Raw genomic sequence first — 20,600 nt, 5'->3', positions numbered from 1 at the left:
GGACTGGGGATGTGTCCGCAACCAATATACATGCCCTTGACCGGAATCGAACCTGGGACCTCTCAGTCTGCAGGCCGACGCTCTATCCACTGAGACAAATAGGTTTTGGCAGATTTTTATTTTTTTAAGGTCTGAAGCCTGGATCACCCAATGATGATAGCTCATTAAATCTTCAAAAAACAGAGATTTGGCCTAAGGCATCCGCCTAAGAAGCTCACAGAAGGATTAGCAGACCTCTAATGGCAAGCTAATGGAGCCACCTAGTGGTTTGTTACAAAATTTAAGGTTGTGGGACTATATCTCAGGATCCATTGTGTGAGACTCTTAGTCACTATGACTAAGAATCTAACAACTTTTCATTTCATCCAGCAAGGAGGAGGGTCAGTGTCACTGAGAATAAGCACAGTGCTGCTCTGTGAAATGTTTCTATTTACTTATACTCCTTTTTTTTTATTATTATTACAAAGGACACCTCCCGTGGCATCGAAATGAAAAACAAAAACCAAACGCACACAAAGGAATGTCTCACCTGCACCTGCCTGCCCGGGCAGAGGAGGCAGCACTCGGATGCCATTGCCTGGGAGCGGTCCGTCCGCAGCTGCTGCGGAGGGCGGGGCCTGGCAGTCACGTGGGCGCCTAGCCCTGCCCACGTCCAAGGTCCAGGAGACTCATCCACCCCCCCTTGGCCTTCCCCGGAAGCTGCCAGCGGCTCTGGCCCCGCAGTCCGTGCAATGTGGGCCAAGGGCAGGAGCTGCCTGGCGGCCGGCTTGCTGCAGAACCAGGTGGCCATCGTCACCGGCGGGGGCACGGGCATCGGGAAGGCCATCGCGACCGAGCTCCTGCGGCTGGGTGCGTGAGTACCGCCGGCCGGGCCCTGGAGAGGCCGCCTCAGGCTGGCATACCCAGAGGTGGGGAGCCAAGGGGCGCTAGGCCGGGTTGCGAAAGAGTGGAGCTGCAAAGCACAGAGGTTCAGATGTGGGAGAAAGTGAAAGTGCCCTGGGTGCCAAGTAGCGGAGAAGGAGACCTGCGGAAACGTGTGTGGAATGAATCATGGAAAACGAATCCTTTCCCCTAGGCTGCCTCCGGAGGGGTGAGGACCCAGGGGACTTCATGTCACTTGAAGAGAGTGTGGCATTGAGAGGCTCCCATCATATGAGCTTTCATAACAGTTCCTGCAATGAGTGGAGGGAGGACTTTATTTATTTATTTTATTTTTGCTAATCGTCACTCAAGGAAAGTTTTGGCCCTGGGGAAAGTTAGAGAGAGTGGAAGGGAGAGACAGAGAAACACCGAGGTGAGGGAGACACATGGCTGGTCTGCCTCCTGCAGGGCCCCAACCGGGCTGGGGATGGAGCCTGCAACAGGGGTAGGTGCCCTTGCCTGGGATGGAACCTAGGACCCTGCAGTGCACCAGCAGAAGCTCTGTTCCCCCAGCCAAGTAAGCTAGGGTACAGGGGGGACTCTGTCAGCACCTGAACAAGGAAGCCAGGGAAACCACGAAGGAGAAAATTGATCAATCTATCCACATGAAATGTAAATCCACATGAATAGAATATGTAGTAGAATGAAAAAAAACAATGTAAGGAAATATTAAAGGCACATGAAGAAAACTCTTTACAATATACAACAAATGTACAATACAAAGAGATCTCGCAAATACAAAAGGAAAAGATGGAACACACTGCTGGAAAAATTGGCTAACGATAGGGACCAGGTGAACCAAATGGAGGCAGGATGGGGGAAGCCACCACCAGAGCTGTGGTGCTGCCAGGGGCACACTGACCCGCCCAGGCACAGCTCCATGAAGCCACTGGTGCATCCCAGTCACAAACCACATGGAATTATATCTTCATAAAATTATCGCTAAAAGAAAATGTGTACCTTGTGAAGTAAGAGAGTCTGGAATTTTCTGGAAAAAACAAAAAAGAACTCAGAACCAAATCGATATTTCCCTGGCCAGTAGAATTTCAGACAGCTGAAAAACTGGCTGAGCAACTGACAGCCAGATACAGAAAGTCACCTCCTTAGAGATAACATCTAGGCCTCCCTAGTATTGCAGCTCCAGGCCCAGCTAAGCAGCAAAGCCAGGTGTGCAATGCCAGGACCAGGAGCAATGAGTAAGGACTCCCTGCCCTGGCACTGACAATCAGTAGCGACCAGGACCCCCTTTGGGAGCACCCTGACCACCAGGGGGCAGCTCCTGCATTGAGCATCTGCCCCCTGGTGATTAGTGTGCATCATAGCAACCAGTTCTGCAGTTCAGGTGACTTGCATATTAGCCTTCTATTAGGTAGGATAGCCTTCTTTGAATTGGATGCCTTGACAATCAAAGCTTCAATTCTGCATTTACATTAAAGACAATAAACAAACAAAAGCCTGTAGGGTTTACACCAAGGCTATTACTGACACCAGGCACCTAGAAAGTACTTAATAAATGTCATACTTTGAGTTGAAGATGAAAAGGAATCAGTGTCAGCCCAAGCAGGAAAGCATTTGCCTGATGTAGAAATAACTCCTTATCTGCAAGTTAGTTCTCCATCTTATCTCTAAACAAGTTTAGCTTTCAGGATTTCTCTAGCTTCTCATAGAAACAAATGAAAAAAATAAATTCAAATTATTTAGTGTAGGATTTGGAGAAGAATTATATTTAATGCATTTCTAGTTTATTTTAAGATAATATAAGTGCACTGTAATAAATTCTAGTACTATTGAAGTATATAAAAGAAAAAAATTAGTTTCCCCATTTTGCTCTTATTCTACATCTCCTTGGAGATTTTCAATGAACCCACCCAAATGCCCACATATACACACATATGTATAGTATGTTCCTTTCAAAACTGGGACCACAATATTTTAACTTCTCTGTAACTTTTTTTCATTCCTGGCTAGTACATATGGCAGTATCTCATTCTTTTCAAAGTCATGTCATATTCCATAGAATGGGTGTTCAATAATTTATTTAACCATTCCTTTAATGGACATTTGGATTTCTGGCGTTTTGCCCAGGATTGAAGTTTTGTTTGTTTTTTCTTGTATTACCTTTGCACACTAGTTCAAGTTCTGATACCGAACCCAGATTTGGCTGCCTGCTGCTTGAAAGCCAATACTCTAGGCCAGTGGTTCTTGACCTTTCTGATGCAGCGACCCTGTAATACAGCTCTTCATGGTGTGGTGACCCCCAACCATAAAATTATTTTCCTTGCTACTTCATAACTGTAATTGTGCTGCTGTTGTGAATCGTAATGTAAATATCTGTGTTTTCCCACAGGCTCAGGCTCTACAGGATAGGTTCTCAACCTGTGGGTCATGAACCATAAAGGTTGAGAACTGCTAGCAGGGTCCCTTGAGACCATAGGAAAACACAGATATTGACATTACGATTCACAACAGTAGCACAATTACAGTTATAAAGTAGCAACGAAAGTAATTTTGTGGCTGGAGGTCACCACAACATGAGGAACTATATTAGAAGGTTCCAGCATCAGAAAGGTTGAGAACCACTGCTCTAGAGACAGGTGCTGATGAAGGAAAGCAGGAAGAGAGCCGGCATCTTGAGAAGATGGGGGACTCCCATCACAAAGACCATCTTGGCATCTCAGTGCAGGCAGAGGTTTTGATGGGCAGGGAAGGGGAAGACAGAACAAAGGTGACCGGAGTGGTTGTGGGTCTTTGTGAAGGTGCTGTGTGCCAGTTGGCACAGGCCGCTCCACTAATGATCTTGGAACCAGTCAAGTGATGGTCTGGAAGGTAACCAAATCTGGAGCCAAAATGCCTGAAGCCTGGACTTAGCTTCCTAGAATCCTGCAGCTTCCTGGGAATTTACAAATCATCCTTTTCAGAAACAATGTTAAAAGAACGGTGGGCTGGGTTACCTTTTGAATGTGGTGACAAGCTCTATCAGTTGAAGTAAATAGCCTTTAAAGTTGTGTTTCAGTAGAGCTCTACTTGTATTGCATAACTTTGCTGAAGCTCAGGGCTCAGATAATAGGCAGTGTTTATTTAGGAAATGTTGGGTTTGATAATTCGTGGGAAAAATCCTACTTGTATTTTCACTGTATGTCTTTTTTTGTTTGTTTTTTGTTAATCCTCACCTGAGAATATTTTTCCATTGATTTTTAGGGAGAGTGGAAGAAAGAGGGAAAGATAGAAACATCAATGTGAAAGAAACACATTGATTGGTTGCCTCCTGCACAGGGCCCCTACCAGGGCCCAGGCCAGGAAGGATCCTGCAACCCAGGTAACTGCCCTTAACCAGAATGGAACCCAGGACCCTTTGGTATGTAGGCCGATACTCTATCCACTGGACTAATCAACCAGGGCTCACTGTATGTCTTTTTTGAGGCATTGGACAAGGTCAGGCATTAATCACTTTAGTATCCGGAGTAATTATTGTTTTGTTGTTTCTGTGTTGTTGTTTTTGTTTAGTTTTTGTTTAAAGAGGCTCAATCTCTTAATATGGATTTAGGGAGAGTTACACATAAGAGTGTTTGTTTTTTTCATCCTCACCTAAGGATATGTTCATTGATTTGATAGCAATCCAGTTCCTGTTACTCCATCTTGAAGCAGAAGTCCCAATTCATTGTTCTTATGGGAACACATGAAATATTCGGTAAATATTATTATTTGTGAGATTTTGCCAACCAATGAAAGCATATTTACTTGTCCTTTGGCTGTTTTTTCCTCAGGTTGTAATGTGGTCATTTCATCCCGTAAGTTTGATGTATTAAAATCTACTGCGGACGAACTGAAGACCACCCTGCCTCTCACCCACCAGTCTCAGGTCACTCCCATAAAATGCAACATCCGTCAGGAAGAGGAGGTACTGCAACTATGCCCATGTCTTTTTTTCATTTTTCATCTATACCAGTGGTTCCTAAACTGAGAGTGCTTCAGGTTTGCTCATGTTACCTGCCTCAGATGAGGTTCAGGAGAAGCAGAGCCTGTGAAGGAGGCTCTTCACTAATGATCCATTGAGTAAGTTGCCTCAGGAGAGGGAGAGAGGAAGGGAAAGAAAATTGTACCTCCAGCTTTCTGATGTGTGGACATTGTGGTGAGAGATTGTAAGCTCTCCTGGAGCAAACCATCCATCCGAGTAGCAAATAAGGTCATTAACCAGTTTACTTTTAATGTTTTTCTTCAGGTAAATAATTTGGTCAAATCCACCTTAGATATTTATGGGAAGATCGATTTCTTGGTAAACAATGGAGGAGGCCAGTTCACTGCTCCTGCTGACCACATCAGTGCAAAGGGATGGCATGCTGTGATTGAAACCAACCTGACAGGCACCTTCTATATGTGCAAAGCAGGCAAGTGTGATCACTGCCCCCAACATTCAAGGTGTCTTTGTTCAAAGATCATAGAGAATCCTGAAAGAGAAACTGTTAGGGGCTCAGAAAGCTCAGTTTTCAAGATTCACTGCCCTGATTTACTCACACACAGGATTGCAAATTGCTATATTTCTGGCTAGTAATATGGCAGTATTTACAAAATATGGATATCTTTTGACCTTATAATTTTATTCTTATGAATTTACCATGAGAAAATTATAAGGATCAGTACAAAGAGATAACAACAGAGCTGTTTATAAAATTAAAGAAAACTCTCACACTTACTTTGTTTTTAAGAAATAAATCTCTTATAAGGGCCTGTTAAGTCAGTAAGGTCCTTGGGGAGATTGCCAGACAGAGTCCACATTCTTTAGACTAATAACTAATTAGCATGGCATGGTCTTTGGATTATAGGTTATGTTTCAATCATTAAAATGTCCATACTACCCAAAGCAACTTATAGATTTCATGTGATTTCTATCAAAATATCAATGGTATAATTCACAGAACTATAATCTAAAATTTATGTGGACCCACAAAAGACCCCAATAGACACAGTGATCTTGAGAAAAAGAAAACAAAATTGGAGGTTTTATACTACCTGATATCAAACTATACTATAAGTTTATAGTAATCAAAACAGCATGGTACTATTATAGTATAAAAAGAAACATAGATCAATGGAACAGAATAGAGAGCCCAGAAATAAACACATACCTATATGGACAATTAGTATATGACAAAGGAGGCAGGAACAAACAATGGGATAAAGATCGTTTATACAATAAAGTATGTTGGGAAAATTGAATAGCTAAAAGCAAAAACATGAAACTAGATCACCTTTATACACCATATACAAGAATAAACTCATAAATGGATTAAAGACTTGTATGTATGGCTCAAAACCATAAAACTCCTAGAATTAAACATAGTCAGTGAAATGAAATCTCTGGCATGCCTCTTAGCCATATTTTTTTGTGATATATTTTCTTGGGTAAGGGAAAAATAAAAAAAGTATGTATGAAAATGCAAAGGATGCAGAATAGCCAAAACAATTTTACAAACGAAGAAATTTGGAGGACTTATATTTCTTGATTTCAAAACATCGTGGTACTGGCATAAGGATAGATGTATAGATAAGTGGAAAAGTATTGAGTCCAGAAATAAAACTATATCTGTGCTCAATTGATTTTTGTCAAAGGTGCCAACAATTCTATGGGGAAATGATAGTCTTTTCAACAAATGGTCCTGGGACAGTTGAATCTCCACATACAAAAAGACCCTTACCTCACACTATAAATAAAAGTTAACTAATAGTCCAAAATGGATCATGGAAAAAGTAAAATTGTGATTAAAATTAAACAAAGCAGAAAATCTTTCTGATTTTATTTATTTTATTTTATTTTTAAAAAATATATTTTATTGATTTTTTACAGAGAGGAAGGGAGAGGGATAGAGAATTAGAAACATCGATGGGAGAGAAACATCGACAAGTTGCCTCTTGCACACCCCTCACTGAGGATGTGCCCGCAACCAAGGTACATGCCCTTGACCGAATTGAACCTGGGACCTTTCAGTCCGCAGTCGAATGCTCCATCCACTTAGCCAAACCTGTTTCGGCAAATCTTTCTGATTTTAGAATAGGGAAAAAATTCTTAGGAACCACCACCAAAAATACCCATATATCCATAAAATATAAAATTGATAAACTAGACTTGAAATTAAACATGTTTATGCTTCAAAAGACACCATTTAGAGTGTGAAAAGATAAGCCACAGACTGGAAGAAAATTTTCCAAATCACATATCTGATAAAGAACTTGTATCCAGAATATATGAAGAACTTTTATAATTCGATAATAAGAAAGCATCCCAATTAAAAAGTGGAAAAAAGATTGGAGTAGATATTTCACCAAAAAAGATAAATGAAAAGCTAATAAGCGCATTAGAAGATGCTCAGCACCATGGGTCACTAAGGACATGGAAATCAAAACCTCAGTTTTGAGGGTACCACCTCATTTCCACTAGAATGGCTGTAATCAGCAAGTGAGGCAATACTGGTGTGGAGGAACTGGCGTCCTCATGCATTTGTAGTAGGAATATAACATAGTGGAGACACTGAAAAAGTTTGGCAGTTCCCTGAAAAGCTAAACATAGAGTTACCATATGAATGCAATTTTACCCTTAACCTGACAGAAACAAAAGCATGTGTCTACATAAATCACCCCAAAGTGAAATAATCCAAATGTTCATCAACTGGTGAATGGATAAGTAAAATATGGCACATCCATACAATGGAGTACTATTCGATAACAAAAAGGAGCTATTAATAAGTGTGACAACATGGATATACCTCACAAACATTCTAAGAAGCCAGACAGAAGTTCACATATTGTGTGATTCCATGGATGTGAAATATTTAGAAGAGTCAGATCTACAGAAACAGAAAATGAATATTTGCCCAGGGATGGATTTGGCTGCAAATGGGCTCAGAAGAACTTTTAGGAGTGATGGAAACATTCTAAAACTGTATTGTGTTGATAGTTGCACAACTGTGCTCATGTTTTTAAAGGATTTTATTGATTTAGAGAGAGAGAGGAAGGGAGAGGGAGAGAGAAAGAGGAACATCAATGTAAGAGTGGAACATGGATGGGCTGCCTCCTGCACACTCCCTACCAGGGATTGAGCCCGCAACCCGGTCATGTGCCCTGACCGCTATGGAACCCGAAAGCTTTTGGTGCACAGGATGACACTCCAACCAACTAAGCCGCACTGGCCAGGGCCACTCTGGATATTTTTTTAAAAATCATTAAATTGTGCACATAAAGTAGATGGCTTTTATGATGTGTAAGTTGTGCCTCAGTCAGGCTTAAAAAATAAAAAAATATAAATATGAATTAAAAACCTACCATAAAAGCAGCATGCTGGAACAGGGGACCAGAGAAGTGTCAGCACACTGTTTAATATGACTGTCATCTGTCTGTTTCCTTCAGTTTACAACTCTTGGATGAGAGAGCATGGAGGATCCATTGTCAATATCACTATGCTTACTAAAAATGGATTTCCGGGATTTGCGTAAGCATTTATACATATATATTTTCCTATGTGGCAAAGGTTCAGAAATAGCCAAAGTAAAACAAACAAAAAATCACTGAAATCATCATCAGTTAAAAATTTACTGTGCACACACCAAAAGACTTGTAGCAACCACACTTGTAACCCTCAAATTATCAATTTGTATGTTTTCATAAAAAAGTTTTCAATATTCCTCTTAATCCCTGTGAGTTGGGGAATCTTATGTGGGCCTGCACAGTGAGGTTTGACAATCAGAGAGCTGTGGTTTGGCTCTAACATGGGAGGACCCAATTCTTTCCCATTGTTCAGACAGACTCAGACACACAGTTTCATGACAAGAAGGTTCTTCTGGGGTTCTGACAGGCCATTGACAAACCCGTCAGTTTAATTAATGAAGAAACATTCAACAAGAGCTAATTATAGTGTTTATATCTTTTGTGTTATAAAGGCATAGTGCAGCTGCCAGAGATGGTGTTTACACCCTCAGCAAAAGCTTGGCTTTGGAATGGGCCAGCAGTGGAGTAAGAATCAACTGTGTTGCCCCTGTAAGTAAATGTTGTATATGAACAAGCTGTGCGCTTCTGATTCCATTTGTGCTGTTGATAAATGGAATTTATCACTGTTGGTATTTGTCACTGTTTGTATACTAGAAAAGATTGGTTTTTGAAAATGGATGTGTATATTCTTTGATTTACCAGTATTCTTTGATTAGATTGTTAAGGTTAAATTAAGCCAATATTCTCAATCCTGGCTATTAGAATTATCTAATATAATAGCCAGGATTGAGAATATTAGAATTGTCTGTGAAATGTTTAAAAAATAGTGATAGCCGGGACTGGTTTGGCTCAATGGATAGAGCGTCGGCTTGGGGACTGAAGGGTCCCGGGTTCGATTCCGGTCAAGGGCATGTACCTTGGTTGTGGGCATATCCCCGGTAGGGGGTGTGCAAGAGGCAGCTGATCGATGACTCTCTCTCATCGATGTTTCTAACTCTCTATCTCTCTCCCTTCCTCTCTGTATAAAAATCAATAAAATATATATTTTTAAAAAAAATAAAAATAAATAAAAATAAAAAATAGTGATAAATAATCTTGGCTCCAAACTCTAGAATCCAAGCATCAGTATTTTTAAAAACATCACAAGAAACTCAAATGCACTGTGAAGGTTGAAAATTCGCTACTTTAAAGAATGAGTTTTCCTGGATTGTTTTGTTATTTCTTGGCTTATTATTAATCTTTTATGAAGAGAGAGAGAAACTTAAAGTCAAAGTTTTAGGAAGAAACTCCCAGCTGAAGAGCAACTAGAAGTAAAGAGAAAATTTCTCTGAAACCTAATGTAAGTCATGGGGGGAAATCACAATATGTTCCACTTCAAAACCTATCATTTTTGTGTGAAGTAAGATACAGCTTAAGCTTCCTCGAGTATTACTCGTTGGCCCTGTACTGAGACATTAAATGAAGCATTTCACTCCTCCTGTAAAAGTCAGCTCATATGCACTTCTCTGTGAGGTTTCCTGGTCATTGCTAAAATATAGGAATTGTTTCTCAATCTGAAACTTTGTAATCTGTGGCTATTATCTGTTACTCTATACTACATATAGATATTGTCATCCATGCTTCTCAGTGCGAACTAAGCATGAATTGATTTGTTGACATTAGTAGAAAATCTCCTATTTAACAAACTGCAGGCTCCAAGCAAGAAACTTCATTTCCATTTGGTCCTTCATAGCTGACTTTACCTTACTGAAATTACATGCAAATATTTATAAAATGAATTAAATATTAGTTTCATTCTTAATGCAGCTACCTTGCATTACTGGCCTCGAAAAGCGCATTTCCTTAAAATCTTTAGTGGGTTGGTAGTGTAATAAGCACCTTATTGAAGTCATGTTTTTCCTCCTAAGACGTTTTTAGGTTTAAGGTCTAAAATTTAATACTTCTAGAAGATGTCATCCTCTTTCAACAAAAGGTTGCAAATTGTTTAATGGGAAACCAGTATATCATCCCCCTATCATTTGGAGTGATACCACACAATTTCTTCGTCTCTTACACCTCCTGTTCCTCTCTTCCTCCCCATAATCTCTGTTGTGGTTTTGAGCCAGTAACAAATAGCTCTATCCTGTGTTAAACAGGTTTTGAGTACTTTTCCTGGCTTTATAAATCCATGAAAGCTATATAGAAGAATTCTTAAACAATTACATTTTTCGTTTCTTTATATTAGACTCACATGCTTTATTTGTGATTTTACTTTAGGTGAAAAACCATGACAATATTGCATTTTCTAAGTCCCGCATAGCCATGGCCCAGCCTTATGTGTAAAACAGAGAAGCCCAGTGGAAGATAAAATAGACTCCCCTATCTCATGGTTTGTCCCACTTAAGAGCCCACTAATCTGCTCATATGATTATGTTTTCAGAAACCAAGACTTTTATGAAACATATCCAGAGCTTAACTGGTTATTAAGGAAGGGGGAGGTCACAAAATGAGCATTCAGAAAATTCATTTGTAGTAGTCAACCACTATTAAATTTTCTCAATATTAGCAGTGTCACCTTTTCTGAAGCCACTTAATTTTTGGTATTGGTTGATAGACTTTCTTGATGCCTTTAAAATTTAAATTTAATCTTATGTACTTTCTTTTGTTCCTATTTTATACATAAACATAGGGAACCATTTATTCCCAGACTGCTTATGACAACTACGGTGATTTGGCAAAAGACTTATTTGCAAGGGCCTATGAGAAAATCCCAGCTAAGAGACTTGGAGTTCCTGAGGAGGTAAGGTATATTTCTAACACCGATTAGAATGACTTTATTTCACACTTTGAAACTTAGTACCATTTTGATGTCTTTTTTACATAGTGTGGTGGGCTGTTAGAGATGATAGCTCCACTGCCACCAAACCATTTCCCTGGATTTGCCTGGTTGTGCTTTTGTAACCGGACAACCAAGGGGTCCGGGCTACCTGCCACTCCTTGAGCCAATTGAGCAGAGACAGGGTTGAATCAGATGTGAGCGTTTATGCCAATACTGCTGTCTGTATGGGAGAGCTGCAGGTCATCCACAAAAATCTGCTCTGACCCCTCCCCAGGTGGCTGGTTATATACATGAGGGAGAAGACAGCTACGTGCAGCTGCGAGCTACAAGCGTAATGTGGAAAGGGGAGGGTAGAGCTTGCAGTCCGGCCTTCAGGAGCTCCAAGTCCCATCACAAGGTGGCCAGTCTTCTATGATGTTACAAACAGCTCCTCCTGTTCCTGGGACCTGAGAATGGGCAGTTCCTGAGATAAACTCCCGGAGGCGGTCAGGGTCCAGGCTCATCATCCAAATCAAAGCGTGTCCTGTCCTTGGTCTGTTCTCAAAATGTATTTCTTTTCTGAGTAATGGACCCAGTGAGACATCTTATCTTTTACAGCCTTGTTTCATCCTTCAGTTTCCCCGGATCTGTAAGAAAACGGCTTATCTATAGTTAGGGAGGTGAATAATTATTAGACAACTGTTGCTCTATTCTTATTGCATCCTTTTTCCCACTATAACTTGGAATGCTCACAGCAGTCAGTGTTTTGTTTTTTGTTTTGTTTTGTTTTGTTTTTTACATATATTTTTATTTGTTTTAGAGAGGAACGGAAAAGGAGAGAAAGAGAGAAACATCAATGATGAGAGAGAATCACTGATGGGCTGCCTCCTGCACACTCCACACTAGGGTTTGAGCTCACAATCTGGGCATGTGCCCCTGACCAGAATCAAACCTCGGATCTTTCAGTTCGCAGGCCGACATTCTATCCACTGAGCCAAACCAGCCAGTGCACTCACAGTAGTCTTTTTTTATATATATATATATATATATCGCTTTGCACTCCGCTGTCCCCTCTCAGGGGACATCGGAATTCTAGCATATCACTCGGATGTCCCCTCTCAGGGGACATTGCAGTTTATTAGTGATTATGGGGAATTGAGTTATTTCAACGCACGTTTCCTCCACAAAGTAGCGTCGAGTAGCTGGTAGCCAATGTCCAGAATGGTTCGGAGTGTAAAGGGATATTAAAATATTACATATATTAGTACATATATCTCCTTTTATCCCCCCCATTGACCTTTACCCAGCTTTCCCTACCCCCTGTTGCCTGCCCTCATCCCACCCCCCAGTGTCCATTGGTGTGCTTATATGCATGCATACTAGCCCTTTGGTTGATCTATTTCCCTCCCTCCCCAACACTCCCCAGCCTTCCTGATGTAATGTGACAGTCTGTTCGGTGCTTTACTGCCTCTGTATCTATTTTTTTATTCATCCGGTTATAATGTTCTTTATTTTCCATAAATGAGTGAGATCGTGTGGTATTTTTCTTTCATTGCCTGGCTTATTTCACTTAACATAATGCTCTCCAGGTCCATCCATGCTGTTGCAAATGGTAAGAATTCCTTCTTTTTTATAGCAGTGTAGTATTCAATTGTGTAGATGTACCATAGTTTTCTAATCCACTCATTGGCTAATGGGCATTTAGGCTATTTCCTAATCTTAACTATGGTGAATTGTGCTGCTATGAACATAGAAGTGCATATGTCCTTTCTGATTGGTGTTTCTAGTTTCTTGGGATATAATTCTACAAGTGGGATCACTGGGTCAAATGGGAGCTCCACACTGTTCTCCACAGTGGCTACACCAGACGGCATTCCCAACAGCAGTCCATGAGGGTTCCTTTTTCTCCACATCCTCGCCAGCACTTGTCGTATGTTGATTTGTTGATGGTTGCCATCTGACAAGTGTGAGTGGTACTGCATTGTCATTTTGATTTGCATCTCTCAGATAATTAGTGACTTTGAGCATGTTTTCATATGTCTCTTGGCCTTCCTTCTGTCTTCTTTCAAAAAGATTCTATTTAGGTCCATTGCCCATTTTTTTTTTATTGGATTATTTATCTTTCTTGTTTTTAAGTTGTATAAGTTTCCTGTAGATGTTGGATATTAAATCTTTATCAATGATATCACTTGCAAATATGTTCTCCCATTCAGTGGGCTTTCTTGTTGATGGTTTCTTTTGCTGTGCAAAAGCTTTCATTTTGATGTAGTCCCATTTGTTTATTTTCTCTTTAGCTTCCATTGCCCTAGGAGTGGTATTGGTGAAGAAATTGCTTTGGCATATGTCTGAGATTTCTCTGCCTATGGATTCCTCTAGTATTTTTATGGTTTCCTATCTTATGTTTAAGTCCTGTATCCATTTTGAGTTAATTTTTGTGTATGGTGTAAGTTGGTGATCTAGTATCATTTTTTTGCATGTATCTGTCCAATTTTCCCAACACCATTTATTAAAGAGACTGTCTTGATTCCATTTATCTTCATGCCTCCTTTGTCAAATATTAATTGAGCATAAAGGTTTGGGTCGATATCTTGATTCTCTATTCTATTCCATTGCTCTATATGTCTGTTCTTGTGCCAGTACGAGGCTGTTTTAAGAACAGTAACTTTGTAGTAAAGCTTGAAATCTGGTTTTGAGATCCCACCTACTTTGTTCTTCTTTCTTAGGATTGCTGTGGCTATTTGGAGTCTTTTTAAATTCTAGATGAATTTTTGGAGAGTTCTTTCTACTCTCCAAATTTTTGGAGAGGTCTGTGAAATATGCCTTTGGTATTTTAATGGGTAGTGCATTGAATCTATAGATGGCTTTGGGTAGTATGGACATTTTAATGATGCTGGTTCTATCAATCCATGAACATGGTATGTTCTTCCATCTGTTTATGTCTTCCTTCAATCTCTTTTTTCAGTGTCCTGTAGTTTTCCACGTGTAGATCTTTTACCTCCTTAGTTAAGTTTATTCTTAGGTATCTTAATTTTTTTTTGTGTGATGCTAAATGTGATTGCTTTTTTAGTCTATCTTTCTATAAGTTCACTATTGGTGTATAGAAAGGCCATAGATTTCTTGGTGTTAATTTTTTATTCTGCTACATTGCCTAATTCATTTATTAAGTCTATTAGTTTTTTGATGGAGTCTTTCAGTTTTTTTATGTACAATGTCAAGTCATCTGCAAATAAGGACAGTTTTACTTCTTCATTTCCAATTCGAATGCCTTTTATTTCTTCTTCCTATCTAATTGCAATGGCTAATACTTCCAGTACTATGACAAACAGGAGTGGTGAGAGTGGGCATTCCTGTCTTGTTCCTGTTCTTAGGGGAAATGGTTTTAGTTTTTGCCCATTGAGTATGATGTTAGCTGTGGGTTTATCATATATGGCTTTTATTATGTTGAGGTATGATCCTTCTATTCCTACCTTGTTCAGAGTTTTTATTAAGAAAGGGCGTTGGATTTTGTCAAATGCTTTTATGCATCAATTGATATGACTGTGATTTTTAACTCTCAATTTCTTTATGACTATATGACATTCCATATACAACTTTTGTCAGGTGGTCAGATTTAAGAATGAAAAAAATAATAGCTTTCATAAATGTTAGCTATATCAATCTTAAAATGTAATGAAAAGAAAGTTATCGTTTCCATAATAATAATAAAAACTAGAATACCTGGAGTCTACTTTGCTCTGAACAAAAATATTTTATTACTAAAGACCAGAGTAGAGAGACATGTCATATTCCTCAACGAAGAGAATCAATGTTAATAAAATCAAGTTTTTCTAAATTAATGTATAAATTTGATATATTTTTGGAATTCAACATACTGGTTCTGAAATTTGTTTAGAAAAATGTTTATGCAAAAAAAAAAAAAGCCAAAATGTGTTGAAAGAGAATAATGGGGGGATTTGATCTCACTGACATCAAAACATACTCCAATGCAATACTTCTTTACAGCATCTGGTGCTGGTCCCAGAATAGAATAAAATTAGTGGAATTTAATGGACTCTTGTATCAGTACCATATATCTATGGGAGTTTGTAGGATAAAAGCAGCATTTCAGGTCTTTGGGGGTAAAATAGATCATTCAACAAAAGTTTTGCAGCAATGCTTTGTTCATTTAGAAATAAATTAGACTTCCTCTCTTACATCACATATATACAAAATAATTTTTAGATATATTGAAGTGCTAAAGATAATAGCAAAACCATAAGATTCTTAAAGAAAATGTGTTTTAATTCCTAGAGCTACCTTTCATTATCAGTTTGATGTATACATTTCCAGATATTTACTATGTACACACAAATATCCATATTTATAGACTTTTTTTTTTTTTTTTAAACAAAAAGTGATGCTGCTCTGGTCTTTTCTTCAATTTGCTTTTATTCCACAGGTTGACACTCAACCACCGATTCACTCCAACTGGACAGCAGTACTCTTTTTAATGAAAAATAGCTGCATTTTAAAAAAACAAAGAATACATTTTGTTTTACATTTATACAAATATATTTAATGAATGTCTTACTAGAATACAGATCGACTTTCATATCTGCCTCTGCTTCCAATCTGTTGCAATCCATTGTTTTGGTTAAAGCATACGAAGAAAATCTGGCTTCTTACACGTGGACAGTTGAAAACAGAGGCACATTTATTAATATTAGCATTTTCCGATGATTTTGAATATTCTTCTTTACTATTCAAAAAGTGGCAGTTTTTATTTTATTTCTTTTTTTAAAAAATATATTTTATTGATTTTGTACAGAGAGGAAGGTAGAGAGATAGAGAGTTAGAAACATCGATGAGAGAGAGTCATCGATCAGTCGCCTCTTGCACACCCCCCACTGGGGATATGCCCGCAACCAAGGTACATGCCCTTGACCGGAATCGAACCCGGGACCTTTCAGTCCCCAAGCCAACGCTCTATCCATTGAGCCAAACCGGTTTCGGCATATTTCTTTTTTTCTTTTTTTTAATGAAAAAAATGTTTTTGTGGATTTCGGAGAGGAACAATAGAAACAGTGAGGGACCACCTCCTAAATTCCCCTTACTGGAGATCCAGCCCATAACCTGTGTATGTGCCACGTCATTGTTCAAAGGCACATCGACTACTTCAGGGACACAGATATAAAAGGCACGTGGGAGTGATGAGAATTCGGTTGTGGTGGGCAATGAAAGGCGTAGAAGGAGCTGAGTTGTTTGAAATGGAAAAGAGCCCAAATTGAGCCCTGTGTTTACTTTGCCTTCCTCACGTTGTGTAGCTTATTTGATGTCCTCAAAGGCTCTGTCCTATCTTGCTGTCTTCACTGGAATCCCTTACCTGGTTTGCATGATGTTCAAATAAAAAAAGGCCGCTGTCTATGTACTGCCCGCATATGGTGCACATGCACCTTGGAATTCATGTTGTAGTTGTGGGCTCTGAGATGCGTTTACTCAGGATTGGGAAGCAGGCAAAGAGGAGACTCATCAGCTTTTCTGTGAGCATGTGTGTGTTTCCATTTCCAGGTTTCCTCCTTGGTATGCTTCCTGCTATCTCCAGCAGCTTCCTTCATCACCGGGCAGGTGGTGGACGTGGATGGGGGCCAGGCTCTGTATAATCACATGTTCTATGTACCAGGTGAGCAGTCAAGCAATGAGGAGTCACTATCCTTTTTGTGTTCATAGTTTCAACATGTCTGAAGTAGTCACTTAAGAGATAGGAGTTTTTTCTTTAGCACATCAAAATGTGCAACTTGTTTATATTCATTATATGATTTTTAAAGGAAATATTCCTCATCACAAAAATATCTAAATATATTTATTTATAGAACTTAGCTTTATACATATATTTATATTTTTAAAATGTTTTTTGGGGTATGTGTGTAAGTTGGTAGAATTTGAACCTTGAAAAATATTCTCAATATGAATATAGATGTTTAAGGAAGAGAAAGAAAAAAGGCAAGAAGTTGCCTTATTGTTTTTTTTAGATCAAACTCCTCTTAATTCCTCCAGTAAGTGGCTTGTATATCTGAGCAGAAGAATCAGACATGTTAGGTGAAGAGGGGTTATGGTGCTGTTTTACACTATCTTTGGATATATATTAAATGAAACCTTATGAATTTAATGTATTCATTTTTTATGTATAAATCAGTAGTTTTGTAAGGCTCAACTAAATGTACATATTACACACAAATAAGTGTGTGTGTGTGTGTGAGTGTGTGTCTCATGACTAGACCAGAGAACTTTGGGATTGAAAGGGTCCTAAAAAACATCAGTCCAATATCCTAATTTTGCAAATGACAAAACAAATTTATAGAAATTAAAAGGCACATTCAAGTTAATCACTCCCAAAATATAGAAAAATATATAAAATTCAAATGCATTCAAACTGTTGCTCAAGATAGTTGACTAAGTGACTACTAGCAAATTAAAATGCGGTTGATGTAATGTAATTATCTTTAAGTTTCATATCAGGGACCCAGGTTCAACCAACGTTTTCATGTGCTAACAGTCTGATCAAGGGTAAAGACCTTTGCATTGATAAATGAGTAGTATGGAAGTGTAATATTACTTATTATTTTCCCCTGCCATATATTTTTCTTTATAAATAGCATCAATGGGTATAAGATACTTCAGTTGTAAGGGTCTCAGTTAGGAACACAGAAATGCCTACATGGTATGCGGTATTGTTTTCTGATAGTATTTAAAGTAGCAAGAGTGGGAGAGAATCTTTCCACTTCCCTCATCAGAGTTGAGTCAGTAGTATTGGTTCAGGTGAGTTGCACTGTTTTTCCTTTATAATGGGAAAGAACTCCAGGTGGCTGTTTCTCCAGGCCTCCAGTGTAATTATTATTATTATTATTTTTGTAATTCTAACACTGTTTTTATCATTACAAAAACATTTTTCAGGGTTTAAAAGAATATATTTTTTATTGATTTCAGGGAGGAAGGGAGAGGATGAGAGAGACAGAAACATCAATGATGAGAGAGAATCATTGATCAGCTATATCCTGCTTGCTCCCTATGGATATCTAGCTTGCAACCTCAGGCATGTGTCCTGACTGGGAATTGAACTCTGACCTCATGGTTCATAAGTCCATGCTCAACCCTGCGCCACACAGGCTGAGCCATTTTTTTTAGGTGTTTAAAAAAGCAGTCACATCTATTTTTAAAGAATATATTCCCCCCAAAATTATGTGTAGGAATACTTAGCCTGTCCTTGTAGTGTTTTCTTTAAGGTTGTCAGCCCTGGTGAGAATGCCTGTGATGGAAAGCTGGCTATACTCTTATTAGCTACATTATCTAAGGAAAATTAATTTCTGTAAGCCTCCACTTCCATCAGGTGAGATCACTTATAGTGTGAATTTTGTAAGCTGTTGGGAGGATCAAGTTAGATAATGTACAGTTAAAGCCCTGGGTCCGATAGGATGTTTTCAGGTGGAACTCAAGCTGGCTTGAGCCAAAAAAAAATAATTGTTTTTTGTTGCCTTGAATAACTGAAAAGCAAGTGAGACATGTCTCAGCAGCTCAGTGGTCTCACCAAGAACATTTTTCCTCCCTCTTACTTATGTATTTGCTTGTATGATGTTCACTTTAAGACCAACTCTCCTGGTTGCAGGATGGCTGCCTGCTGCTCCTATAGTTTCATGCTTCTTTTTTCACATCCATCTGGACAGGGAGAGAGTAGGGAGGGGAATGACTTTGTTTCAACATTTCTAGCAAAATTTTGAGATCCACTCTGCTTTGGACCAGTTTATGCAAATGACCACTCCCAACCAATAACATGGTCAGGGGATGGAGTGCATTGGTTGACTTAGATCAGTCAGTCATCAGTCAGTGGTGTGTGGTCACTTCTGCAGAATCTCTGAATTGTAAGTGTAGAACATGCCAGGGTTCTTGTCCCAGCATTACAAAGGGTTCAGCAATCTGGAGAAAGGCTGTGTGTAGATTCAATAAGGTGTCCAAAGATGAAAAATATTTTTGAAAGCCATTGGGGGTCAGAGGAGCTTCAACTAAAGTAGCTAAAGACCTTCTCCTTGACTCAGGACCCCGACACAATTTGTCCTAAGTCAAGGTAGAGGTAATACACTTCAAAGGTAGGTTTTACAGAAGTATTATCAGATTGGGGAACAACCTACAGCTATTCAGGTGTGTGACCAACAGGAGGCAATAACAGGCAGATTAAGAAGCCCTGAGTTGTCTGGCAGCAGACAATCATCCTATTCAGGTTTGGGGGAAGTGCTTTCCAAAAATTTCAACAGATAATCACATATGTGATTCAGCCCTTGTTGAGCTCCCAAGTTTCATCAACCTTTTGATAAAACTCTTGTAATTATGACATGCTGGAATCGGCTTCTGGCATAAACAGGCTATTAGAAAGAATAGATGAGGGAGTGGATGCTGGGGAGACAACTAGATGTGCCTGGTACAAAGTAAGCACATTGTTTTAAAATCATCATTATTAAGGAAGTAATATTTATTGAATGTCTATGCTGTACATATGGTATCACATTTAATTCTCATAATTTGAAAAGATAGATGTGGTTATCCCTTTTAATATATGAGAAAACAGAGGTTCTGAAAGAGTAACTTATCCCAATTCTGAAAAGCTAGTAAGTGGTAGAGCGGGGACTCAAACCCAGGATTTTCTCTAAACCTGTGCTACTTGTCCTAATAATTTCTTTTTTCTTTCTGGGAAAAGGGGTGAACCAGGGAAAATAACAAGAGGGTTTGGTGGAAACTGGTTAGACTTGTAAGGTTAATAGATTTGCAAGTGACATGAGGTTTTCCATTTACTTAACAGATCATGACAACTGGCCGGAGGGACCAGGGGACCTTTCTGTTGTCAAAAGGATGAAAGAGTCTTTAAAGCTTAAATCCAATCTCTAAACTAAAGAAAGGAGGAGATAATTTTTGTCCCAGAATGCCTTAACATCTTAAGAATGCATTTTTGTACTTGATAGGAGCATGTAATTTGTATAGACAAATCACTTTGTGTTTTTTGAATGTTTTCAATTTTGGCTATGCAAAACTATTTCTGAAATAAAAGCATTTTTAAGTCCCAACTAATACCATTTAACCTGTAGGTGTGTGTGTGTGTGTTTTTTTTTTTAATTAAGAATGGAAATTAACACACTTTATGATTATACTGTTATTTCTAAGAAAGGGATTTGAGGACTGGAATACTTTCTAATTAATAATAGAGATATCATGATTTTCTAAAGGTTTATTTGTAATAAATCTAAATTGTAGCAGCACTGTGATTCCAACAACTGAAGTTATATTGTGACTCATTTTACCTGGCAAACACTTTTGGACCAATAAAGCTTTATCGTAACTATCAGTGTGCGGTCTGTTTTCATGAAGTCGAATTTCTATAAACCTT

The 20,600-nt window shown here is 38.8% G+C and overlaps 1 protein-coding gene across 1 annotated transcript; it reads left to right on the top strand.

The window, feature by feature from the left end:
- The first annotated feature begins 473 nt into the window (after positions 1 to 473).
- Positions 474 to 20,558, top strand: PECR (peroxisomal trans-2-enoyl-CoA reductase). The gene is made up of 8 exons (XM_084891975.1): positions 474 to 849; positions 4,686 to 4,819; positions 5,141 to 5,306; positions 8,320 to 8,401; positions 8,850 to 8,946; positions 11,066 to 11,176; positions 16,742 to 16,853; positions 20,019 to 20,558. The coding sequence occupies exons 1-8, from the start codon at positions 489 to 491 to the stop codon at positions 20,102 to 20,104; spliced, it is 1,149 nt and encodes a 382-aa protein (XP_084748101.1). The 5' UTR covers positions 474 to 488; the 3' UTR covers positions 20,105 to 20,558.
- Positions 20,559 to 20,600: the final 42 nt, after the last annotated feature.

Source organism: Pipistrellus hanaki (assembly GCF_964339955.1).
Source record: "Pipistrellus hanaki genome assembly, chromosome: 8".
In the NCBI taxonomy this organism is placed as follows: domain Eukaryota; kingdom Metazoa; phylum Chordata; class Mammalia; order Chiroptera; family Vespertilionidae; genus Pipistrellus; species Pipistrellus hanaki.
This window is presented reverse-complemented; position numbering and strand designations above follow the sequence as displayed.

Bases quoted from the DNA above. Each gene is read 5' to 3' on its own strand.
- PECR (XM_084891975.1), top strand. From the start codon at position 489: ATGAAAAACAAAAACCAAACGCACACAAAGGAATGTCTCACCTGCACC. The intron at 4,820-5,140 runs GTACTGCAACTA...GTTTTTCTTCAG, and splicing joins ACATCCGTCAGGAAGAGGAG to GTAAATAATTTGGTCAAATC. The intron at 8,402-8,849 runs GTAAGCATTTAT...TGTGTTATAAAG, and splicing joins AATGGATTTCCGGGATTTGC to GCATAGTGCAGCTGCCAGAG.